Raw genomic sequence first — 27096 nt, forward strand, 5'->3', positions numbered from 1 at the left:
AAGCTAAGACCAGACATTCACAATTAAGAATAAGCCTCCGTGTGTGATTTATTTGGGAGCTGGGTGGTGGGCCCCCCTAAAAAGAGTAAAATACCAAAAACAACACAAACTTTTCTAGGTTCTGTCCTTAGAACATTTCTTATGTTTGAAACCCTCTTCCTGGGCTGAGTGCTTAGGTTTTAGAGGTTTCGAGCCTGCCTTTACTCTGCCATAGAAATGCAAGCATGTTCTTTCTCTGCAGCTAAAAGTGAGCAGGAAGAATCTTCTGAATGTCTGCAAACTGGTATTTAAAATCAGCAGGAGTGAGGAGAATGACGTCCTGCTGCAGAATGACAACATCCTGGGTGAGTCTCGTCAGCGCTCCCGAGGCAGGACGCTGCGCCCTAGGACAGATGCCGAGTCTGTCCGTCCGTAGAGGAAAAGAACAGTGAAGGGTAGCGAGGCATCTAGTTTCTAGGAAAATGTGGCTGCTGTCTTTTTCTGTTTTTCACGTTCGCCTTAGAGCAGCACCGAGAGTCTGGTATCACAGAGTAGGTCTTGGTTTTGCTTCTTCAGCGTGTGTAGGGATGTCGTGTGACTTGAGGGGAATCACTGTGTAAAAAAATCGTTTCCTAGGCCTGGAGTTACTGTTAGAGTAGACACACCTAAAAGTTTTTGACATAATCAAAACTTCTAGATCCCTTGATATAACAGGAGTAAACAAAAAAGAATCGGAGAGACAGTTGTGACTATTACAGAACACTGACGTGGACACGGTTCAGTACGAAGCTACAGACATTTCACCCACATTCTCAGCCCAGCTAACAATGCCCAGTCCCCAGCATGTCCCTAAATAACTAACTAGACAGATACCCTGCCTGGAAACTTTTAGGAGCTTTGCTGTTCCTGCAGAAGCAGCAGCTGTGGAAATCATAGGTAACAGGGGACAAAGATCTCAGCACACAGGGACTAAACCGAGGCTGAAAGAATGTCTAACATCTGGGAATTACAGATCAGAACAAAGGATTCATACGGTCCCTTTGACATGCTTGTACTTGAACCCGCTAAAATTATCTGCATTCTGGGCCAGTCAGTGAGTTTTTGTTGTTGGGTTTGTTTGTTTTGTTTGTAGAGACAAGGTCTCTCTCACTCCAAGCATAGCACAGCCCGGGCACAGGCTGGGCTCAAGTTCGCTGCCATCCTCCTGCTTTAGAGTCCTTAATACTGAGGTTATAGATGTTTACCACCTTGCGGGGAAGGGGCTACCCACAACCCCCACATTTCCCTGAGTGCTCTTGAGTGGGAGCAGTAGGAAATATTAGAAGGATTTAGAGTGTGGAGATAAACAGATAAAAAATACAGGATAGCCTCGAGAGGGCCTGGAACCTATTCCATCGGGCTCTGACTGTCTCTGCCCCCGGGTATTTATAGAGATGCCAAGGGGTGGAGCAAAAGACCTTCCCCCAGCACAGCCAAGTGCAGACCATCCCAGATACCTGCACTCAGGCCCGTGGTCCAATCACCCCCTTTATGCAGACTTGCTGGGTAAAGCCACGAGGAAACCTGCTTAAAGAGGCGGGGCGGGCATTCTTAAGCTGTTTTGGGAAGGGTGAATACTATGTCCAAAAGATCCTTCTCAGTAACAGATTGATTTCAAAGTTCCCATGTGATCCATGTCCCCTCAGGAGAGCAACAAATACATTCTTCAAGATTTGTTGAAAATGTAATTCTTAGAGGGCCTTTGTTACAGGTATTCAACAATAACTTGAAATTTTTATAACTTAAAAATAAAGTCTGGTAAATATTACTAAGAGCCAAGGAATGGCGTCTGAAAGAAGGCGTTCTTTTTTGCATGTGAACAACCTCTTCTTTCCTGCTCCTCACTATTGCGGAGTTCTGTGGTAGCTGAGACGTCCCTGCTTGAGGAGGAACAGAGAGCGTCTGCACGTAGCTTTCGATGAGTGTAGTTTACAAAGTGTGTGCCCTCATCCCGTTTGCTGCCGTACTTGGACATTTATAGAAACTCCTCTTTTTGGCAGATTCGCTACTGGAGGTGCTGAGGGGTGAAGACTTGCCAAGTAACACTGAGGCTTTTTTGTACTGCATGGGGGCTCTGAAGTTCATTTCCGGGAGTCCGGCATTTCTTCCCGAGATGATCGGCAAAGGTGCCGTGGAAATATTGACGAAGTTGATACGGCAAACGAGCGAGGACACAAAGAAACGCGGCGCGTGCCTGCCCAACGCAGGCAACTTGCTGGTCCAGGTGAGTGCTGTACTTGAAAAGGTTAGAGATGTGAAAGGCGCTAGCTTCCTAGCCCCATTTAAAGTAGCAGATGAGAAGAAGCCTTTGCATCAGGAGGGGACCCAGGGTCTCAGAGATCAAGGGTAATGGCCGCGGGCCAGTCAGCGTGCGCTCTGTTGAGACTAGTCCATGACTTTGGCGGAACCTTCCATATTGTTTGCAGATAACCACCCCCGCTGTCCTGCAAAGGTCTCAGGGCTGAAAGCCAGGCTTGGTGGTGTGCACCTGGAATCCCAGGACTTGAGAGGAGCAGGGGGGGTCAAGAGTTCGAGGTCGTTCTCAGCTAAGTAATGAGTTTGAGGCCAGTATGGGCTTCTTGAGAACCAAGGATAGGGAGGGAGGGAAGGAAGGAGGGAGAGAGGGAAGGAGGGAGGGGGGCCGGAGCTGGGCCTGATGTGGGGGGTCTGTTAATTCCAGCCAATCAGGAAGGTGAGGCAGGAGAATTGAACATAATCCAGGCTCTTTCTCAAATAGAAAGTAAAGAGAAAGCTGACAAGGAGGGCGAGGGAGAGGCTGAGGAGGTAGGTCGGTGGTAGAGTGCCTAGCATACTCAACTAGCACCCTAGTGTCCATCGAATAACAGTAACAAAGATGGAGGCATGGGATTTGTGGGAGCCCAAATACTCAGGGTCAGAGAATCGGAGCTTGCTTTACCCAGCAGGGCTGCATAAGGAGATAATTTGGCCACAGGCGTGGTTACCAGGTATTTGGAAGGGTCTATGCATGGCTATATGATGTGCTTTGATCTTGCAAGGGGGAGGTCTTTTGCCCCTCCGCTTGGCATATTATAAAAAGCCCTTTGGAATAAACCTCAAGGCTGTTGGGTATTGACCTGGGCCCTCCCGAAACTATCCCGTGTCTCTGTCTTTCTTCTCATTGGCTCGGTCTCTCTTTCTATCTGATGTTTTCTTTTCCCTCTCCCACCTAAGAACCCTTCAATAGGTGGGAAAGGTCAGAGCTGGACTCCCCAGCAGTCTCCCACAGGGAATGGAAAGTGTATGTTCTTTGCACATCAGTTACATACAATGCTGAGAATTTCCAGGGCAGACACTGAGATTGTTTGTAACTGATAGTCAAGGACACATCTCTGGTCTGCAATGACAAAGGAGTTTAAGATATTGGATGAAGTTCTATCATAAGCTCTGCAGATGCCACACAGCTCTGGGGACCACAGGAATGCAGGTAATAAAACCAGGTATAATTCATCTGGCCAGAGCAGGAAGAAAAATTTTCCTCTGTGTTATGGAGTTTTATTACTGCTCTTGTGACAGATTAAATTTCACAGTTAAATTATTTCCTCCAAAATCTCTCTAGCTCTCATTTTCTTTTGTAGATGAGATTTTTACCCTTAATAGCATTTATATATCAAATAATAGCATCTTTGATGTAATAAGTCATGGGATCTGAAATGTGCTTGTCAATTAACAAGGATGGATTGAACCTTTACAGTGCTCTAAATCTTTGGGAGAGCATGTTAAAAATTAGATTTACACCCTGACTTCAAGATCCTTAAAAAATTTATGATGATTATTAATTTTAGATTTTTGTCCACCATTTTGAAAAAGATTATAAACAAAGCAAAATCCCACTGGAATGCTGTATTTTGGCAAGGGGGGGCTTATGAAACATTCTTTTCTTTTCTTAGATTTGTTTTATTTATTATATATACAATGTTCTGCCTGCATGTGTGCCTGAATGCCAGAAGAGGGTGCCAGATCTCATTATAGATGGTTGTGAGCCACCCTGTGGTTGCTGGGAATTGAACTCAGGACTTCTCAAAAAGCAGTCAGTGCTTTTAACCTCTGACCCATATCTTCAGCCCATAAAGCATTCTTTTCATATTGACAATATTTTGGATCATTTGTGGCTTTTTTCTTTTTGAAAATAGTTATTTCTGATTATATAGCAATGATCATTTCTGTTAAAATGTAGGAAATATAAGGAAAAGTATAACAGTCATCTGAGCTACGTGTGGTGGCACACAGCTGTAATCATGACACTAGGGAGGCTGAGGCAGGAGGATCATGAACCTATCTCAAAGCAAAACAAAAAGTAACTTGAGATATTTTTATCCTGAGCTATATGGACATACCTCCAACATTATAGTGTCATATACATACATACATACATATATATATATATGTATATATAATGTAATATATATTACAGATTAGAATTGTATATAACTAAATCTGTATTTTGTTTCTGAGACATGATTTCTGTACATAGCCCTGGCTGTCCTGGAACTCACTATTTAGACCAGGCTGGCTTCAAACTCAGAGATCTGCCTGCCTCTGCCTCCTGTGTGCTGGGATTAAAGGTGTGTATTAAAGGTATGCATTAAAGGTGTGCCCGGCTCTACTCTGTATTTTTAATAGTCGATTTGTTTCATGTCACCTCTTCTCTTTTGGTTTCTTCATGTCTATTCAGTCAGCTTATATTGTTCACATTTAGTACTTTTTAATTTATATATTTAGTACTTTTTAATGATCTCATAGGTTTAAAAAAATGGGACAGTAAAAAATCTCTTGCATCATCTCTGTAAACTTATTTGATACTTTTTCCTCCCTGTGATAAGGATATACCTCTGTGGTGGTTTGAATGAGACTGGCCCTCACAGGTCATAGGTTTGAATGCTTGGTCCCCAGTTGGTGGAAGTGTCTAGGAAGGATTAGGAGGTGTGGCCTTGTTGGAGAAGGTGTGTCACGGGGGGTGGGCTTTGAAGTTTCAAAAGTCTACGCCAAAGCTGGGCAGTGGTGGCACATGCATTTAATCCCAGCAATTGGGAGGCAGAGGCAGGTGAATTTCTGTGAGTTTGAGGCTAGAATGGTCTACAGAGCAAGTTCCAGGACAGCCAGGACTGTTACACAGAGAAACCCTATCTCAATAATAAATAAATAAATAAATAAATAAATAAATAAATAAATAAATAAATAAATAAATAAATAAATAAAGTCTATGCCAGGCCTACTGCCTCTCTCTCTCTCTTCCTGCTACCTGTGGATCTGGATGTAAAGCTCTCAACTACTGCTCCAGGACCATCCCTGGGGTTACTGTGTCTGAGCCGTCACCACGCCAGTTGTGGGTATCATAGACACACTCCCTCACCCCTGCCCACTAGCTGTGGGTACCAGGTACCACGGACACACTCCCCCACCCCTGCCCGCTAGCTGTGGGTACCAGGTACCACGGACACACTCTCCACCCCTGCCTGCCAGCTGTGGGTACCAGGACACACTCTCCACCCCTACCCGCTAGCTGTGGGTACCACAGACACACTCCCCCACGCCTGCCCACTAGCTGTGGTTACCAGGACACACTCTCCACCCCTGCCTGCCAGCTGTGGGTACCAGGACACACTCTCCACCCCTGCCCACCAGCTGTGGGTACCACAGACACACTCCCCCGCGCCTGCCCTGTGCTTTGGTGTCGATGATTAGTGTCCCGCAGTACATTCACCTCTCCGTCACTCTCATTCCCCAGTCTCTGGCCTCCACTGTTCCTTCTGCCCCAAGGTCACTTATTCTCGCAGTCCCAACCCAGGAGACACACTGTGCCCATGAATCTTACCTCCCAGGACTCCCCCACAGAATCTTACCACCCCACTCCCCTCTACTCTAGACAGCATTCCCCCAAGTACCTAACTTATTTTCAATTTGAATATTTAGCATCGTTTTCTCTTGACTCCAGTTTCCCAAAATCCTCCACACACCTCGGGTCCAGCAGCAGGTGATTTCCCTCCGTTCACCTGTATCCTTAGGGAAACAGGAGGACTTCAGGCCTGTGCCAGAGCCCGCTGTGTGTACATCCAATAAAAAGGCCCCAGAGAGGGCGTCAAAGTTTCTACAGCGCTCTGGTCCAATGGTGCCTGCTGGTGTCATGTCCCCTCCGCCCCCCTCCCCCACCCCCTGTGTTTTCTGGCTTAACATACCATCTTGTTATTATCAGAGCCTCAAGTGATATATTTTTTTCAATAGAACAAAGTTGTTTTTCAAAATGCCTCGTACTGGAGTTAGCTAGTTCTGAAGTCTGGTGTGTCTGCTCCTTGGCTGAAGCCAAGGAATATTCAATTCGCAAGTGTCTGCGGATGGCTGTTCTGTGCCATGCTTGGATGGTGAGGTGACTGGTCATAGGACATCCACCAGCAGGGATAACTCTTCATTAATCCCTACGACCAGAGAAGAGTCACCTATAATGTATACATTTCCACACGGCCAGTGTTCCATCTGTGCTGTGTAGCAGACAGACACACGTCATATAATTTTGGCATTTTGACAAGATGAGGGCTTCACCCGTGCTCTGAAGATGGGAGTTGGTAGAATCACAGTAAAGCTGTAAACTGTTAAAGTCCAGAGTACACGGAGTAAGGAACGCAGGCTAGCTGGAAGGCCAGGTCCCTTAAAGCCTGTAGTAAATTACCTGCCCCAGGGGAGCAGCAGAGAGAGGGATTAGCCAGTGTTGATCAGCAGGAGGCTATCATGAGGTGCTGGGCTTCGTCTTTGTCTCTAAAGGACAACCTTTGGGATGGCGTAGCCTTAGAACTGAGGGAAGCCCCTGGGATGGCGTAGCCTTAGAACTGAGGGAAGCTCCTGAGTTGCCTTTGTCAGAAACACTGACCTGTAGCCGAGTGTGGTGAGGCTGGTGTGTCCCTAACCTCAGCCTGTGGGAGGCTGAGACAGGAGAAATGTGAGTTTGAAAGCCGAAAAGAAATAAATAAAGCTTCTATATTTAACTAAATGTAAATTCACAAAATGTTGCAAAAATTGTAAAGCAAGGACCCAAGTACCCACCATGAGGTCCCAAGTACCCACCATCCGGCCAGTGGTGACATCTTATCAAAAGCAGAAGCCATGAGGGCACAGTACACCTGACTATAGCTCTGCATCTACATATTTTGCTTCACACGATGTTCCTAAGGTTAATGACACTTTGGGAGGATCATAATCCAGAGGATTGGCTACTATGCTTGATAATTTTTTGATGATATGCAAATTGTAATGACTTATTTTCACTGAATCGGGACAGCTGTTTTTCATTTGTGGACCTCTCTTCCTGTAAAGGAATACCTTATCCCCCAGGGCACCTGGCCCTTGCCACTCCCTTGACATGGGAAAACAGACATTCAGAGTCCACCCTTCTCTCTCCTCTGCCCTTTCTTGGGAGGCAGCTTCCCAGTGGTAACTCACGCTTGCTTCTGACTCCCCAAGGGCAGCAGGCCGGAAGATGTGGGGAGACTCCCGGTCTTGTAATGCCTTGGTTTCTGAACTATGGAAGGGTGGGGCCCATCACCTGTGGTTGGAGGATGAATTTTACAGCCGAGTCCTCAAATGCCATTTACCTACCCAGTCACAGGCTCTGTCTGTCCCTGTATCAGAATTTTCCCAGCGGCCTGCCCTGAGAAGATCCCTTCCCAGGGTCCTGGGGAAGACACTATGTCCGGCGTGGGGTTATCTGAGGGAAAAGAATCTATGTACACCATGCTCTCTTGTCCGAATACTTTATTTCTCTAACACAAAATTCTATCTACACAGCTTCAGTTCCGTCCTGACACTCAGCTCCTCTCTGCCCCTTCTTTTGCTGTCCTCTCATAGTTTTAGTAAGCGCCTGTGCTTTCAATCTCCTCTTCATCCTCCATCCCTCCGTCTTCCATCTTTCCTTCCTCTCCTACTCCCCGACCTGATTCAAATCCTTATTCTCTACAAAAGATCTGCCCTGTTCCTTTTCCTTGGGCCAGGAATCCTGCTCCAGTCCTTACTGCACCTGGTTATGCAAAAGGCCCTGCTGTCCTCAGTCAGTAGCTCTGTAGTGCTACTAGGCCTGAAGGAAAGGGATGGTCTGAGCTTCATTTGCACAAGAAACAAAGACGTGCATCTACAGCCTGCCTGTCTCCAAGGCCCTGCAAGGGTGTTACCTAGTGGATCAGCAGTAGGTCTGAGAAATTTAAAACTGTTTGCCATATGGCTTAGTAGTATATGAACATACAAGAATTTCATAGCAGAAAACAACTGACGTATATTAAAGGTTGAATAACACCAAATATTTCTTGATAAATGGCTTCCCTCTTGAAGAACTCCTTGGTCAATCAAGGTATAGCGTATTGTATATAGCTGGGCTCTGCTGTGGATATCTGTGTGCTGTGAATGTGTTGCTCTGATTGGTTAATAAATAAAGTGCTAATTGGCCAGTAGCCAGGCAGGAAGTATAGTATAGGCGAGACAAACAGAGAAGAGAATTCTGGGAGGAGGAAGGCTGAGTCAGGAGACGCTGCCAGCCACCGCCACTATGACAAGCAAGATGTAAAGTACCAGTAAGCCACAAGCCACGTGGCAACTTATAGGTTAATAGAAATAGGTTAATTTAAGATATAAGAACTACACTTGGGAGGCAGAGCCAGGTGGATCTCTGTGAGTTCGAGGCCAGCCTGGTCTACCAAATGAGTTCCAGGAAAGGTGCAAAGCTGCACAGAGAAACCCTGTCTCAAAAAAAACAAAAAAAAAAAAAAAAGATATAAGAACTAGATAGCAAGAAGCCTGAGCCATTAGACCAAACAGTTTAAATAATATAAGCCTCTGTGTGTTTATTTGGGTCTGAGTGGCTGCGGGTCTGAGCGGGACTGGAGGAAACTCCAGCTACAGGACTCTTACTTCACATTCTTGTGGCCCATGACATCCCTAGAGTTTCAGAAAATACTATGTTGTAACGGCAGCTTACTTTCACAAGAGGAAGGAACCGGGACTGGTCTGGACCGAGCCTCCAATCAGGAAGGAGGGGTAGAGCACAGCATGGCCAGGAGGAGTAGGCTGAAGCTCTTTCCTCAGCAGCCAGGAAGATCCAGGGTGGGGAAATATGGATGCACGCTCACTGTACGCAGAGACTCATTTGCTTGCCATTACATTATCATGTCTGCTCAGCCCTGCCTCTTCCCTGTGAATATATTCACTGTGGCGATGAAGAAATGCCACTAACTTTTAGCATGGATTGTGAAATCCAGAGTTACCATTTCATCGCTTAGTGGTTTTTAGCTTTTGAGACAGGATTTCTGAACGACCTGGAACTTCAGAAGTTCCCACCTGTGCCTCCCAGTTGCTAGAATTACAACTGTACACCACACCCATGATTTTGTTTATCTTCAAGACAGGGTTTCTCTGTGTAGCTCTGGCTGTCCTAGAACTAGTTCCATAGACCAGGCTGGCCTCAAACACAAGAGATCTGCCTACCCCGCCTCCTAAGTACTGGGATTAAAGGTGTGCACCACCACCACCCAGCACCATGTCCATTCTTCCTCAGTAGTTATTAATATATCTTCTCCAGACCCCATTTCCTCATTTTGATGCATCAACATTCTATGTAATTTATACAACTTCCAAATTCCCTCCTGTCTTAATGACGTATGATTATTAAAATTAAAAGGATCAGTCATGTATTCTCTTTCCCAAGGTAAAAGGACCTCCAGGTAGTAAAGAGATACCCAATGATGGACATAGGCACATGTCAGAGCCTCGAAATAGGACATTGTGGGTGGGGAAGACTGGGTTACTTCCTGCTGGAGTCAAAGAACCGTGGTGGGAGATTGGTAGGCAGGCCTCAGCAGGCTTGTGAATGAGCAACTTTCCTCTGCATATGCCTTCCTGGACTCCCATGAGATTCCTGGAAAAGTTTGGCTCTAACAGTTTCATGTGTACAGTGACACTGTGTGTTGGTATCTTGTATTTCTGCCAGACTGTATTCACCATATGTGAGACAACGGGAAACCTCGTGGGTTACCACAAAGGCTTGGATTCAGACATATATGTGGTCTCAGTTGGGCAAAAGTCCAAAGACTGAGTGTGCTTTCGTTAATGGGGGGAGATGGGTTTAGCTGGGGTTAGAAAACCAGCTTTGGTGTTTGCAATCATGAGGCCTCATTTGTGGTCTCTGGTGACGGTGTTTATCCCTTCACAGCGTCGGCGGGAAGTGAACCGCTTTGCAATTGGCAGTTGAAGTAAAACGTGAGGGACGTGGGGTGTGGGTATTCCAGACAACTGAGAGATAAATGTGTTTAGAGACAAATACCAAGTAGAGTGGGAGAAGCACTGGACAGGGAGCCTGAGGTCCAGGACTCCAGGCTCCCGGGACGCTTGTAGACTTCCTGTACCCCAGTTCCTCGTCTGAGAAACGCGCACCAGTTTTTCCTGCCTGCACTACCAGTGTTTCAAGCAGCAAATGGGATGATGCACACAAGCTGCTTGGTCAGCCGTGGAGTAGCTTGTCAGGTCATTTGCTTAACACCTTTAGCAATACCGAAGAGTGAAATGGAATCTTGATGCTGGCTGTGGTTGGAGAAGCACGGTAGTTTCCAGGCTCCTTAATCATAGCGTGCCCAAATGTTTCTTTGCAAGATTCTCTTTAGATTGAGAAAGTGAGTCTCCTGTGGCAGTGTCCTAAGGCTGAAAAGTCCTTCCTGCTCAGCTTGCTTAGCCTCGGGCGCTAAAGGAGAGAGTTCTGAGACGGCAAGTTAGAGTCTTTCAGATCTGTGGCACCCCGTATGCCTGAGTGGTAGCTGTGGTGATATTTTATTTGGTTGAGGATTGCCCAGAGGTAAGACGTGGCTGGCTTGCTCTCTCATCTCCCAGTTGAGCTTTATTGGGGTGCACAGATAAAATATCACCACAGGTAGCTGCTGCTTTTAAACTCCCAGAGAGGAAGGAAAAAGCATGTCACCCACTCTGGAAGGAGACAGTTGGGGTGCTGGGGAGGGGTGGGACTCCTGCCCACCGAGTACCCCTCTCCTTCTTTGCTCTCCACTGGAGCAGGGAACGGCAGCGGGGGCTGGGCCTGTGCTGTGGCCGACGCCAGGGCCCTCGGAGTCTAAGACAAAGTCCTCTAGTTTTCTAAGGCCTTTTCAGCTCATTACTCGTCAAAAATACAATTTAAAATCGGTCATTACATACCAATAGTCAATTTAGGAAAAAAAAAAATGTATACTAAATTTTAAGGGTTCTGGGTATAATGCATTTAAAAGGCTATTCGAGCCTTCATACGTTTCCTAATCTCTTTTCTCTGTAGTTTTCTCCATTAAAACCCAGGGTTCGCCAGGGCCTAGGTTCACAGTAGAGTGCTTACCTAGCAAGCACAAGGCCCTCGGTTCGGTCCCCAGCACCAAAATGTAAAATAAAATAAGACTGGTCTCCCGATATTGATTGCACCACGAGACTTCAAGACTCAGCACGCTCAGTGCCAGACAGGCAGCTTGGCCGGAGGGCAGGAGGGGGGGGATCTTGGGGTGTGCTGCCTGGCTGAGGGCGGTGCATGGGGAAGTGGGCAGTAGATAGGTAGCCCAGATGGAATGTTCCTCCCTTGATAAACGGCGGCAAACATTTCGGTTCCCTTCGTTCCACTCACCATCTAACAAAAGTGGGCGCACTGAGCCCTGCTCGGCCTCCCTCTCAGTCTGTTGCACAGCCTCTGTCTCCGTTCCCTGTCCCCAGCCAGCTCTTCCTGCCTCGCCTGCTGCAGAGAGAAGAATCGCAGCTCCTGGTTTCTCCTTTGTCTCCCGGTGAAATGGCAGGTGGGAGTTGGGCGTGGATGGCCCGGGCAAGCCCTTTAGAAGCTTGCCTCTTTAGACCTCTGCTTTCTTTAAAGAAAGGATTGGAGAGGCCTAAGAGTGCAGGAAATAACAATATCTAAGGAGATTCGGGAACTGGTGGAGAGAGTAGAGGGGGCAAACCTATCTCTGAGCGAAGCGTGGCCTCCCATCAGCTCCAGCCCGCAGACAGGGTGGCTGGGCTGCTCAGAGTGGAAGATAACCACCCCCAGGGCGCAGGCCTGGAGCACCCCGGCTCAGCTCAACGCCTTGCTACTCCACTGTGAGTTTTTATTGATTTAAAATGTTCACTTTCGTGAGCGGAGCTCAAGAGTTGGAGTGAAGTTCAGAACTAGGTTCGGAACTCGCCCTTCTGGTCACCGTAGCCCCTCCCCCAGCCCCCCCCCCTTAGCCTCTACTTCCCGGAAGTCTCTTACACGGGAAGCTTCGCCTCCCCACTCCTCCTCCTTCCTTCTGTGTCTTTTCCCTCTGGGTGTCATTCACCCAGTTGCCAGCAGTTAAACACTGAAAAGCTTGAAGAGATGGATTATGGGATTGGAGAGCTGTCTGAGATGTTAAAAGCGCTTGCTGCGCTTGTAGGAGAAGATCCAGGTTCACCACTCAACCCCCGTGATGGCTCACAGCAGTCTGTAACTCTAATTCCAGGGAATCCAATGCCCTCTTCTGGCCTCTCGGGACACCAGGAACTTGCATGGTACACATGCATACATGCACACAAACATATTAAAATAAATAAACCCCTAGGGAGGGAGGGAGGGAGGAAGGAAGGAATGGTACATTAGAGGGACTCTCCATGAGAGAGGAGGTGCATGAAAGCAGTGATTTTGTGTGTGTGTGTGTGTGTCATATATATGTTATATAAAAATAATGTAATTATATCTAATAATACATTATATATACACATATATGTGTGTGCACGCACGTGTGTGTGTGTGTGTGTGTGTGTGTGTGTGTGTGTATGTGTAATGGCTGCAGAGGGAGGGCTTGAGCAAGGTGGTGTTGACAGAGAAAGAAGCTCTGACTAGTCACTATACCATCTGCACAAAGAAGTGGACTTCGTTGGGCCCTGCAGGTGAGCAAGAGGCTGAGGGCTAGTTGAGGAAGACACGCTGAGTGGCGGAAGTATGTTGAAAGGCAGGAGTCAGGAGGGGTAATCATGGTGGATGGAGGGGAGGGAAAGAGGCAGGGAAAGGAGGTGAATTTGGAGCATGGACTGGGGGAGCGAGGGCCTGGAGGATGTGGATGATGTCCCTTGGCTTTGGGAGGTCAAGGAAGGGCAGGTTTTGAAAGCCCCTCGTCACAGAGAGTGGCCTTGGGGAGAGCCGGACAGAGAGTGGCAGATGGTGTCTACTCAGGGGACTGTGGAGATGGCAAGAGCCGAAGCTGTGGGAGAGATGGTGGCCGCCAGAGCAGGTGCAGAGGAGAGGAACTCTCTCTCGTATATGTTCATGCCAGCCTTGGACCTGGGGACACAGTGAAAAGACAAACATGTCACATGCCGTTCCTGAAGCTTCCGGCCCAGAGCAGACAGGCAGCCAGAGGAGAGTGCAGAGTTCTTGTAGGGTGTGTGGCAGGAAGTGGCATTTGAGTGATCGAGAGCAACCAGATCATGAGGTCATGGTCAGGCCACTGAGTCTTATCTTGAGACAAATGGACACAGCACCCAGGCTTCAGGTGACAGAGAGCAGGGGGGACTTTGTAAGCCTGGGCACCCAGACTGATGGCATCATCTGCTGAGGTGTTACCAGACAGTTTGCACACAGGGGTATGAGCTTAATGCATTTTTTTTTTCCTGCCAGCACCACTATTGACAGATGCAGACATGCTCAAGAGATCATATATTACCCCTCCAACTACATGCACGCCACACAGTGCAGCAATATGACTGTATTGATGTGTGTGCCTCCACTCCTGCTTTGGGCCGTTTTGGGGGGGGGGTAGAGGACAGGATCTCATCCCAGGCTGGTTCCAGGTTATTATGCAACCAAGCTTGGTGTCAACTCACAATCCTCCTGTCTCAGCCTTTGGAGTGCTGGGATTACAGGTGTGAGCCATTATGCCCAGCCACTGGGTCTTTTACAAAAATAATGTGGAAGAATCGTAAAACTTGAACTTTTTCTAATGAGAGGAGAAAATGGAGTGGGGGAGGGATAAACTAGGGTTTAAATTAGGAGCAAGGGTTCCCAGGGACACTGTGATCCCTTCAAGCCGAAAGCTGAGGAGGCTGGTGAGGGAGCATGGTGACTGTGCCCCATACGTGACATCCACGGTTTTTCAGCCATGGCAGACAGAGAGAAGAAATTGTCTTCATAGCGTGGTTGGCACGCATGTTCCTGGTGCCCATGGGCTCTGCCTGCCCTCAGAAAAGACAGAAGTCATTCAGTCGTTGGTTCTCCAGTTTCCTGGGGGGAAGTGGGTGAGCCAGCCTTTAAACCAGAGACCCCTAGACTGACACAGGGGTGGCCTAAGACCATCAGAAACCAGATATTTACATGATGATTTGTAACAGTAGCAAAATTGCGATTATGAAGTAGCAATGAAAATAATTTTATGGTTGGGGGGTCACCACAACACAAGGAGTTGTATTAAGGGTTGAAGCATTAGGAAGGTTGAGAACCACTTTTAGACTCATGAATCAGTAGTGCCCAGGTACCAGGGGAATGGGAGGGGCTGACTCAGATGATACATAGTTGGCCAACGGAGGTCTGTGGTCGACTGGAATGTGCGAGGCATTTATATCCCTGCTGACTGGTGATGTTGGAGATTTCAAGGAGGACCTTAGTTCAACACGATCAGTTGTATTTTAATCAGTTATATTTCAGTTCATTGACAAAAAGGGAAAACTAATCAAGGGCGCCTGTCATCTTACTAAATTTTTTGTTGATTGTTTGGTTTTGCTGTTGTTGTGTTTTTATTTTTGTTTTGAGGCAGTCTCCTAGCCCAGGCTGGCCTCAGATTCTCTCTGTAGTCCAGGCTGACCTTGAGTCCCTGATCCTCCTGTCTCCACCCCCAAACACTGAGATTCCAGGCGCACTGGGTTTGCGTCGATTGTTTTCTAAAAGTGTACCATGCCAACAACATTGCCTTCCATTTGCACAGAGCTTTACAGTATACACAAATCATTCTTACATCGTCTACAATCCGTACACCCCACCACCCAGAAAGTGACCAGGGGAAGGCCACTCGGCTTCCCGCAGATGATGATCTAGAGGGTTGAGGAGTGAGTGACGGTCCTAATCCTACCGCAGTGGCCCTCAGGCCCGTGCTCCCTCCTCTGCACCTCTGGGGGAAGCTGGCAGCGAGGGGCAGCCCCACCCAGTGCGGTGGACACTAACAGTGCCGTCCACACATCCCATTATCTCCTCTCGTCTCACATGCTAAGACAGCCAGTGAGTCCCACCCCACCCCGAGGTGGAGGTACTGTGGGAGAGGAAGGAAGCAAGCCAGGCTGGAGGTGGGGGACCCAGCGACTCTTCACGGGTGCCTTGCCGTGAATCCCATGGGGAAAGATCACACTGAAAATTAAAATCTCTAGACAACAAAATCACTGCCACACATTTACCAAGTTGCTCTCTTCTTGACCCTCAGACAAAAGCCCACAGCAAAAATCTTTCTGGAGAAAAGCTTTTAACAAAATGTGCTAAATTGGTAAGAACTCAGTATTCTGAGTAAAGTGAGACTAAACGTCTTTCAGAACTATTGGCTTCATCCTTATTCAGTGCCACTTAAAAGAATTTAGAGAGGGGACCTGGGCAAACGGATCACCGCCTGTAATCTCGGGCAGGAGGATCACAAGGTCAGCCTCAGCTACATGGCAAGTGTGAGGCCAGCCTGGGCTACGCAGGATCCTGTCTCACAACAATGAAGAATGTGGGGGCTGGTGAGATGGCTTAGTGGGTAAGGGCATGTGCCACCAAGCTCAGGACCTAACCCTGACCCCCGGAACCCACCCGGAACAGACAGAGAACTGCCTCTCAGAGGTTCCCTGACCGCTACATGAGCACTGCCGCATGTGGGTACCCCTCCCCACGTGCGCACACACACACACACATGCACACATGCACACGCCCACACACACTCACACGCACACACACACGCGCACACACACACACATATGCACACACGCACGCACACGCACACTCACACTAAATAAATAAATAAACAAGTAAATAAATAAATAATTATTTTAAAAGAATTTGGAGTGGCAAGGTTCTTATATGCAGTACTTGGGCCTATGACAGGGTCAAAGACAAGATGATGATTGTTTAATTCTGAGGGTTTTGCAAACTATTTACTTAAAATTATTAATATTCCAAGTGAGTTCCAGGACAGCAAGGACTAAGCAGAGAAACCCTGTCTTTGAAAAACCAAATATATATACATATATATATATAAATATTAATATTCCATCTACATATTTGTTTGAGACAGAGTCCCTCTTGTAGCCCAGGCTGGCCTTGAACTTGTAACCCTGTGTCTCACCTTCCTTGTGCTGAGACCACAGTCATATGCCACCACACCTAGCAGTCTTCCATTCTCCACAACTGAGCTGACTTGGGCTTCGTTGCTGTGGGATGGTCTGTATGTCAAATTACTCTGATCGGTCAATAAATAAAACACTGATTGGCCAGTGGCCAGGCAGGAAGTATAGGCGGGACTAACAGAGAGGAGAAAGGAGGGAACAGGAAGACAGAAGGGGTCACTGCCAGCCACCCGCCAGGACAAGCAGCATGTGACAATGCCAGTAAGCCACGAGCCGTGTGGCAGGGTATAGACTTGTGGAAATGGATTAATTTAAGATATAAGAACAGTTAGCAAGAAGCCTGCCACGGCCATACAGTTTGTAAGCAATATAAGTCTCTGTGTTTACTTGGTTGGGTCTGAGCGGCTGTGGGACTGGCAGGTGAGAGAGATTGGTCCTGACTGTGGGCCAGGCAGGAAAACTGTAGCTACACTTCATTTTTCTCATCTCACGATGCTTGTGCACGGACTGTTCCCACCCATACCCCCCTATCCCCTCCCTCCCCCACCCTCCCCACCCCCACCCTCCCCACCCCCACCCCCATCCCCCACCATCCCCACCTCCCACCCCCACCCCACTATCCCCACCCCCATCCCCCACCATCCCCACCTCCACCCCCACCATCCCCACCCCCACCATCCCTACCATCCCCACCCCCATCCCCCCACCATCCCCACCTCACCCCCACCATCCCCCACCCCCACCATCCCCACCCCCCCACCATCCCCACCCCCACCCCAGGGGCACTCCGGGGAGGCGTGGCTTTCCTAGTGGCATGGCCCTGTTTCTAAGCTTTACTAAAATGACACAAGCACACGTTTCCCTAGACAACTGCTACGCTGAGAAACTTGGCCGACTCACCGCTGACGAGAAGCAGGCTCCTGAAGGTCGGGGCCTTCCCCCCGCTCTGCACGGTGATGGAGCAGTACATGGACGACAAGGATGTCTGCACCAACATCGCCAGAATATTTAGGTAGGTAGACCGAACGTGAAGACAGCTCGTTAAAAGTGCTGTACTGGGCGTGGGCTGGGGGGAAGGCATAGGGAGGGGCAGGAGGGGGGGAGAACAAGGGAATCCATGGCTGATATGTAAAATTAAATTAAATTATATATATATAAAAGTGCTGTACTGGTCAGTTTTCGTGACTCTCTCATAGAGTCACCAGGGAAGCGGAAACCTCAGTTGAGGAATGGCCTCCATCAGATCGGCCTGTGGGCATGTCTGTGGGACATTTCCTTGATTAATGTGGGGTGGCCCAGCCCACTGGGCAGGAGGGCCTGGGTTATAGAAAAGGTAGACTGAGCGAGCTATGGGAGGCAAGCGCTAAACTGCATTCTCCATGGTCTCTGCTCAGTTCCTGCCTCCACGTTCCTGCTTGAATGTCCGCCCTGCCGTCCCTTCCCTCACTGATGGACTGTGACGGGGAGACACGAGCCAAACACGTCCTCTCCTACCCCAAGTTGAGTCAGTGCTTTATCACAGCAAACTAGAGCCGATGCTAATGTACATTTTGAGTTCTCTCTAGTATTTGTGTGCATAACTAGAAAGGAACTTCCCCCCTTTGAGTTCGTCTGCAGCCAACACCGTGAACGTAGATGAAAACACCCGACTCAAGCTGGTTTCTTGTGTGAGTGTAACGCCACTCTCGGCTGGCTGTCAGGCACTTAGCACGTAGGAAGGCTGTGAACTAGCCAAATGTGTGTGTTACTTTGCTTGCCTGTCTTCTTTGCCCCTTGGAGATAAAGAATGATGTCCCACAAAACGTATCACAAGTTTTGGCGTACCGGAAATAACACTCAAGTGCTTTATCTCAAAAAGGAGATTGCTGATTCAAGTCTGGTCTGGTTTAATTTGTAATAGTTATTTTTGAAAGGTCTCTGATAGGAGTTCAAGAGGGACATTGAGATAGATGGCTGGAGTATAGAGTTCATTAGAAGATATTAATGCTATGGAAAGACAGACAGCATGGTGGGTGTAGTTGGAGGTTTTTTTGTTTTTGTTTTTGTTTTTTTTTTTTTTACTCTTTGGGGACCCACCACCAAGCTCCCAAAGAAATACACGGAGACTTATTCTTACTTATGAATTCCCAGCCTTAGCTTGGCTTGTTTCTAGTCAGCTTTTCTAACTTAAATTGTCCCGTTTCTCTTTAACTATGTTTTGCCTCTAGTCTTTTACCTTTCCTTATCCTATATGCCTTTCCTTCTTACTCTGTGGCTGGCTGTGTGGCTGAGTAGCTGGCCCCAGTGTCCGCCTCTCCTTCTCCTTTTCTAACTCCTCACCCTCTTCCCTAGGTTTCTCCTCCTGTTTATTCTCTTTGCCTGCCAGCCCCACGTATTTCTCTCTCCTGCCTAGCTATTGGCCATTCAGCTCTTTATTAGACCATCAGGTGTTTTAGACAGGCAAAGGAACACAGCTTTGCAGAGTTAACCAAATGCAGCATAAAAGAATGCAGCTCATCTTTGCAGCATTAAACAAATGTTCCACAGCATAAACAAATGTAACACATCTTAAATTAATATCACACAGCAGGTGGGAGCTGTGAAGAGAGGAATAAGAGCCCGACTGGAAGGAGTGGTGTCTCTCCTTATACCTTTCTGAGGATGAGCACGTTTTTACAGCGCACACCTGTGGCCAGGCACTCTGGTTCCTGGGCAGGAGGCAGGGAAGGGTGTGGGGAGCGGGATGAGTATCCAGTACCCTCTTTTGATGTAAACTCACTTCTCCAGGTGAAAAGCCCTGGCACCTGAAGTCCATAAGGTAGAGATTGGCAGACAATGCTGTGGTGGTAATCTAATTGTACTGAAATGTGATTTTGATTGTATGTTAATAAATAAAGTTGCCCGGGGGTCAGAGCTATTAGAGCCATGGCAAGAGTGTGGCGGTGGTGGCACATGCCTTTAATCCCATAGATCTCTGTGTGTTCAGGGATACAGCCAGCATTGGAGACATGCCTTTAAGACCTGGGGGGCTGTACATACAGACAGTGATGAGGCAGTCACGTGTTTGGGTTTACAACCAATGAGAAGGCAGAACAAAATACTATAAAAAGACAAACAGACAGGATATAGCTCTTTTTCGGGAAGCTGGGACACTGCAGGAGGAAGGGTGAGATTTTAGCTCTGAGCTCTGACCTCTCGGCTTTCTCTTTTACATTGTTTCTGTATTTCTTATTTAATAAGATTGTTGGTTACATCTACACAATGCTCTGTGGGTGCTGTGGCTGTCTGTCTGCCAGAGGGCAAAGCTGCTGTGTGGGCTGTGGCCGGGACAGCTCAGTGCTAGCATTACGTTCTTAGAATTTTGTGTCAGTTGTTTGAACTTGGACTGACACGTTCACTAGTCACCTTTGCACCCGCTGTCCCACATTTGATAATCATTTGAATCTAGGTTGTTTGAAAGTAACCAGATGCTGATCAGTTTCAGAAATGCCTTTAAAGTTAGGCATTTACATTTTTCCTTCTATGCGCTTGGCCAACAGTCTTACAAGATGATTCCCCACCCTGTCTATCTCTGTTCTCTGTCTCTGTCTCTCTGTCTCTGTCTCTGTCTCTGTCTCTGTCTCTGTCTCTCTCTCTCTTATTGTATTGCCAAAGCTGATCCTAAACTGCTGAGCTAAAATGGTCCTCTTTCCTCTACCTCCTGAGTGGACAGACTATAGGTACTTGTCACCATGGCTGCTGATTCACTTCTTCCTCTTTTTTTTTTTTTTTTTTTTTTTTTTTTGAGACAGGGTTTCTCTGTATAGCTTTGTGCCTTTCCCAGAACTCACTCTGTAGACCAGGCTGGCCTCAAACTCACAGAGATCCGCCTGCCTCTGCCTCCGGAGTGCTGGGATTAAAGGCGTGCGCCACCACCCGGCTGCTAATTCACTTCTTTAAAGACTACATATGCTGTCATGTTTTCCACTTAGTTCAGCTTCAAACAGTTTTTTTTTTAAAATAGAATTTGTTCATTTCCCCCCTAAGTTTTCAAACAACATTAAATGTTCCGCCTCAGCTTTTAGAGGCTGAGGCAGAAAGGTTGCAACTGTTTGAGACCAGTGTGGAGTACATTGTAAGATCCTGTTTCAGTAAATAAATAAATACAGTGTGTGACTCTGTACTCTGTTGCTCTGTGGTAGAGTGCTTGCCTAGCATGTGAGAGGCCCTAGGTTTGGTTTCTAATACCTCAATCAAACAACAATCATTTTAATTGGTTTTATCTGTAATGATAGTTTTTTGTTTTTGTCTTTGTTTTTTATTTTACTTGTTTGTAACCACGGGTACTGTACTTACTGCATGTTGGTCAATCAAGTACTTTCCAAGAACTAATCAAATACATGTCATGATTGTCACCTCATCCAACGTAAAAGGAAACCAAGGCATAGAGAAATGCAATTGTTTTCCTAACATCTTACAATCAGTAGGTCACAGAGCCTCAGTTCAAGTCAGGCATCTTTGACTGTAGAAATCACTTTCTTTTTTTTTTTTTTTTTTTTTTTTTTTTTGAGATAAGGTTTCCTTATGTAACAGCCCTGAACATCCTAGAACTCAATCTGTAGACCAGGTTGGTCTTGGATTCACAGAGATCTGCCTACCTCTGCCTTCTGAGTGCTGGAATTAAAGGCGTGTGCCACCCAGCTAGAATTCACATGTTTTACTCCCATATTATGTGGTTTCTTTGTTATTAAAATTGCTTTTCATGTTTAGTTTGACTTTCTTATGATTTTTTTGATTTCCTTGATCAGTCTTGCAAAAGGTTTGACAGTCATTAGTTTTTTAGGTTTTTTTTAAGGGTTTATTATGTATATTGTGAATGCTTTATGTATGTATATATGTATGTATGTATGTATGTATGCATGTATGTACACCACATGTGTGCCTGGTACTCTTGGAGGTCAGAAGAGGCTGCTTCCTCTACTGGAGCTGGAGTGACAGCTGAGCCACCATGTGAGTGCTGGGAACTGAGCCTGTGTCTCTGCAAGAGCATCCAGTGTCCTTAACTGCTGAGCCATCTCTCAGTCACCAGTCATCAGTTTTTGCAAAGAATCAACCCTGTCCTCCCCAAGTTGCTCTTGGTCATGGAGCAATAGAAAGAGCGTAGGACACTGTGATGCCATCTTTGCCATCTTTTTGGGAACCAAACTCAGGGGCTCATGCTTGCTAGACAAGTGTTTACAACTGAGTTAAGTCCTCAGCCCCACTAAGGAAGGGGCTTTAAAACATTCCCTCTGCCCTCCTAGAGTCTAGAGCAGTAGCAAGCCTCTTTGCATTTTCTCTGGACTTTCTGAACTAAACTTTGTCTTTGTAAATTAACTGTAATCTTTGGACAATGAATTAACTCATTTCTCTGGACTGCATAAGGTATCTCTAGACTTCTCTTCATGAATTTGCATGACCTGCAGTTAGAATGATATTCTGTGCACTTAAATTTAAAAAAAATAGAGTTTATTCTTATTTTTCCAATTTGGCATTTCCCACAGCAAACTGACATCTTATCATGACTGCTGTGCAGCCCTGGCAAGCTATTCCAGATGCTATGCCTTGTTTCTGAGTCTATTGAACAAATACCAGAAGAAACAGGTCAGTCATACATTTCATTCTTTCTCAGTGTCTGTGCACTGGTGTACTTGTGGAAGCCCATGTTGAGTGAGTTTATGTTTTTAACATAGCAGCCCCTGCTAGAAGCTTCCGTTAGTGGTATAATGGCCCCAGGAGGCAGTGAATACCTGCAAGGATTGAGCAGAGAATAGTCTAAGGCAGAAACTGCCTCCGTGAGATATGGTTGTTATGGGCGGTATTTGATTTAGGGTGTGGACCACAGGAGTTCCATTGGTCTTGGGGATTTACAGATTGCCTACATGGGTTGTCCTAGGGTGGGCATGAAGTACACTGGTTATTTCAGTAGAAGACCCACTGAACTTCACCCCAGGCTTATGGACTTAGATGGGCAGAGTGAGGCTTGTCCATCAACATTTTTATAAGAATCATGGGGACTTAAAATGCAGGAAAAAAGCTTAGAATCCTCCACAGGAGAGGTACCTTGACGATTCTTTTAGCCTTTAAATTTCCTGATTCTTTGATCCTGATGTATTTTACAATATGGAATTTAGAGGTAAAGTATTTGAAGATTTATTTATTTATGTGTATATGTGTGTGCCTGGGTGTATGTCTGTGTACTATATGCATGCAGGGACCTTAGGAAGCCAGAAGAGGATATTGGATCCCCTGGAACTGGAGTTACAGATAGTTTTGAGATGCCTGGTGTGGGTCCTGGGAACTGAACCTGGGTCAGAGCACAAGTGCTCTTAACTGCTGAGCCAGCTCACCTGCTTTCAGGATAAAATATTTATGAAAGAACATAGCTTTAATGATCAGGAAAAATGTATAATACATTTTTACATTCTAAAATTGTACGTATGCATTTATTTATTTCTTATACATACATACACAATGTGTGGAGGTGAGAAGACAACTTGTACTGGTTGGTTTTTTTTGTTTTTGTTTTTTGGTTTTTTTTCTACTACATGGGACCTAGGAATTGAGATCAGAACATGTTTGGCAGCAAGTTCCTTAACCTAATGAGTCTTCAAGTTCCTTAACCCAATGAGTCTTCAATTTCCTTAACCCAATGAGTCTTCAAGTTCCTTAACCCAATGAGTCTTCTTGATGACCTTATAGTTGTTTTCAGTTGACAAATTTAGCCAGATGTGTTGGCACACATCTGTAATACCAGCACTTGAGAGGTGAGGGGGGAATATAAGTAGTCAACTGGGCTACACTCAACTGTCTTAACAAAGCAAGCCTCATAAATGGCTTCTCTTTAATACGGTATGTTACTTGGTACAAATAGTAACATTTTGACTATTTGTTAAATATAGACTTCTTTTATTATCCTTTGTAAATGACAAAAGGGACATTTTAAACACGAACTCAGTATGTATTTATTTTGAACATGGCAGGTCCTTAAAGTTGCTTAAGTAGCAGCAGCTTCAGGTCAGTAGCTGAAGTCACATATAGACCCAGATGATATTCATCCAAAGTTTTTGTTATGTCAGGCCAGGCAGCCCTAAAGCATATGACCTATTGCCACCAAATGGAACTGAATTTAATTTTTCCAGTCAAGTACTTCTGCTGAAGATGACTAAATTTGTCAGCTTACCTTAGTTTAGCCATTTATTATTCTGCTTTTAGTGATAGAGAAATTTCTGTCATTGCCTCAATTTAAAGGTAAGACCTTGCTGAAAGTGCTGGTAAGTTCTTATGTTAAAAACTGATCTACAAATATTTATTTATTTGTGTATGTGCACACATATGAGAGAGATGGGATTGAATTCAGTGGGGCAGGAAATAGACAGCAGAGGGCAGAGGCAGACAGAGCCTTGCTGTGTAGCCCAGGCTGGCCTGGAACTCATTTTGTAATCCAGGCTGAACTATCCTTGAGGTCCTCCTGCCTCATCCCCCCAAGTGATGGAATTACAGGTGTGTGCCGCTATGCACTACACTGCAATTGAGTTTTCCTTTGAGTATTTAGGCCACAAACCCTTCACATGTGTGCTTTGTATTTTCTACAAACTGTATCCTTTAAAAGGCTTCAGGATATGAGATTTTCTCATGTCAGGTGTCTTTGTTAGGGTTTTTATTGCTGCAAAGAGACATCATGACCACTGTGGGAGTCCAGGTCCCACCTTTTGAAGTGTTCTTAGGAGGAGGAGAGGGATAAGAAAATATTAGGTAGAAAGAGAGACCTAGCTGACAAGAAGAAAGACAGAAATACAGGATAGCTTTGGGAGGGCCTGGATTAATACCCAATGACCTCATCCTTTATTGAGAAGGGCTTTTTATAATATGCCAAGGGGAGAGGCAAAAGACCTCCCTCTTGCAAGATCAAAGCACACCATACAGCCAAGTGTAGACCCTTCCAAATACCTGGTAACCATGCCTATGATCAAGTCATCTCCTTATGCAGCCCTGCTGGGTAAAGCAAGCTCAGATTCTCTGACCCTGAGTAAGTCCTCACTATATAGCCTCTGTGGGCTCCCATGGGTCCCCCTTCTTAATAATTTAAAGGGCCCTCAGACCCCTCAGATGGACTGTGCCTGTCTTAGGTCATCTTCTACCACTAGACAGCTTTTCCTGTCATTGAGATACACTTTCTGCCAAGTGTACTCTGTCTTAGGTTGATATCTAGCAAGAAGGAATTACCTCTCTCTGACTACCAGCCTCTGGCAGGGGATGGTTCAGAGCTTAACTTTATTTAGCTCCAAATCAGCTTTCTACTAAGAGCTTGCAAATAGCTAGAATTACCACATCAATACTCCTGCTCCCTATGGCTGCCATACCTCCCAGTAAAGGAGTAGAGGATGATAAATATAGAATGGTCTTTCTGAATGGGTCTAAGATGACTACAGCAGTCTTAGCTGTACCAAGCCCTTTTTAAATCAATAAACTCCTGATGCAACTGCATCAAATAAATCAGTAAACTCTTGCTGCAGCCACATCAAACCCAAGAACTCCTTAGCATAACCATACCATGGTTCATCAACATTAACAGGTTAACATAATTCAAGGATGAATATTACTGTACATAATTACAATTCTTACAAACTTACATGCAAAAGCAAACTCTCAATAAAAGTATTTACACTTTACAAACTTTAGCAAACATCCAAAAGTAATTCTTAATAGAGTTTTTTACACTTTTTGCTAATAAAACATAGGGTACATTAACACAAGTTAACATTACAAAACATACAAAACAAGAAAAAATTTTTTTTTCAAAAATTAAAGAGACTGAGGAATATTAACTCCACCTTTTCTTCATAAGTTTTAAAGCTGTATCTTGGGCCTCATTAGAAAAAAACAAATTTCTTCATTTCTACCCAGTTTGTGAATCACCACAGTTAATAAAAACATATATGCATACACAAAACAGTTCAGAAGTCATCACAGTTGATAGAGTCTATATGCATAAGTAAATTCAAAATTACCCCATTGCAATTAAACCACTCCTGTTCATCCCATTTCTTAAGTCTGAAAAGTTCAAAAAGACAGTTCTGGTACCAGTCTTAAAGTTCCTCTGAGCACTCAAAATCAGGGCCTGGCTCATAAGCTGCCCTGTAGTCTTTGTATAGCTGTCAAAGTTGTAATGACTCTGAAGCAAACAGCTCTGAATATGGGGAGTCCCATTACCAAAACTTACTGCAGTTCCCCTTGCCTGCAACCCAGTTCAGACAAGCATCTCTGAAGCCTCACTCTCAACCACAGAGGCACTTTGAGTTAATTTTTCCCTAGGCAACAACTGCTCCAGGGCAGAAGCTGCTAGCTGGATGGGGAAGAGCTCTTTGTGCAGCCAACATAAACTGCCAGCAAACAAATTGCACAGCTTTTGCTGCTAGCTCTGTTCAGCTTCTACAGTTCCAGGCTGTCTGTGCCTCCTATAACTGGCCCATCTGCCAAGGACCCCTGTGTCCTGAGGCTAGAGGGCTCAAGGTTCCTCCCGCCATTACGACCCACAGCTTTCAACAACTCTGGTTCCAGGAGTAAACCCAGCCTCGGCCAGTTGTGGCTGCTGCACCCCCAGCTCCATTACTTGCATTGGCAGGGGTCCTTCTCCACACGCTACCCTGCTTCCACGGCTGACCAATGCAGGCCACACAGCTCCACCTCACTCTGCTGCCAGGAGCCCAGGCTGGCCTGAGTTCCAGGGCATTCTGTCAGCCAGCAGTTACCCCTGAGTCCACAGCACTACCTCTGCCACTGTTCCACCCCAGGGTGATGCTGCTCCACTCAGCTCTCCACTCACACTCTGCCTGAACTCTCCCAGGGCATCCCTCACTCAGCTCTGGCCACTAGGGACTCTGGCTCCTGGTGCTCTAGCCACTGCGGTCTGAAGCCTCTGCTGCTCTCCAAGCTGCTGCCTGCCATTCATCTCTCGCTGTGCAGCATCTCTGCTTGGCTTGTCAAGGTTGCTCATAGCCTCAAGCCATCTCTCTCCAGCTGGCTGACTACATTGTCCCACCATGACTTCTTCCCTACAGAAAGCACACAGAACCCCGTTGCTTGCACTGGCTCACTCGGCATCTACTGTTGTTGGCAGCTTCTGGAGCTCTGAAGCCGCTTAGACTGCTAAGTTCGCAGTGGCTGCTAGGTCTTGGACGCTGCTTTCTGAATCCCAGGTCCTATCCATACTCAGGGGAAAAACTACTCTTAACCCTAAGCGACTTTCTTATTAAAAAGAAAGCCTTCATGGTATCCCTGGACCTAAAGCTTATATTCTCCAAACTTATATTTTTGGTTGTGAGCCTAGCCTTTAACGGCTGAGCCATCTCTCCAGCTCTATTCTCCAAACTTTACCAAAACTTTCTTTTACAACTTTAGAGAAACATAGATAGACAGAGACAGATAGAGGTACTTGCTGCAGCCTAACTTGAACTATTCTGCTTTATTTATATTTACGATTTTATTCCTGAAGAATAGACTACTACTGCCTCAACTTAATTCATTACCTGTGCTTTGCGGTGCCCCTTCTCTCTTATCTTTTGTACCTAAGTCCCATGTTCTGGCACCGTCTGTGGGAGTCTAGATCCCACCTTTTGAAGTGTTCTTAGGAAGAGGAGAGAGGGACAAGAAAATATCAGATAGAGAGAGCAACGACCTAACCAATAAGAAGACAGATATACAGGATAGCTTTGGGAGGGCCTGGGTCAATACCCAACAGTCTCATCCTTT

General features: G+C 46.2%; 1 protein-coding gene across 1 annotated transcript in view; it reads left to right on the forward strand.

Moving 5' to 3' along the window:
• Window positions 1-27096, forward strand: part of Armc2 (armadillo repeat containing 2) — a 121403-nt gene that overhangs the window by 59601 nt on the left and 34706 nt on the right. Inside the window, 4 exon segments of the mRNA XM_028890253.2 lie at window positions 242-344; window positions 2019-2242; window positions 17214-17359; window positions 21849-21948. Coding sequence (XP_028746086.2) covers window positions 242-344; window positions 2019-2242; window positions 17214-17359; window positions 21849-21948 — 573 coding nt within the window.

The sequence above is a fragment of the Peromyscus leucopus genome, chromosome 8a (genome assembly GCF_004664715.2).
Source record: "Peromyscus leucopus breed LL Stock chromosome 8a, UCI_PerLeu_2.1, whole genome shotgun sequence".
Classification (NCBI taxonomy): domain Eukaryota; kingdom Metazoa; phylum Chordata; class Mammalia; order Rodentia; family Cricetidae; genus Peromyscus; species Peromyscus leucopus.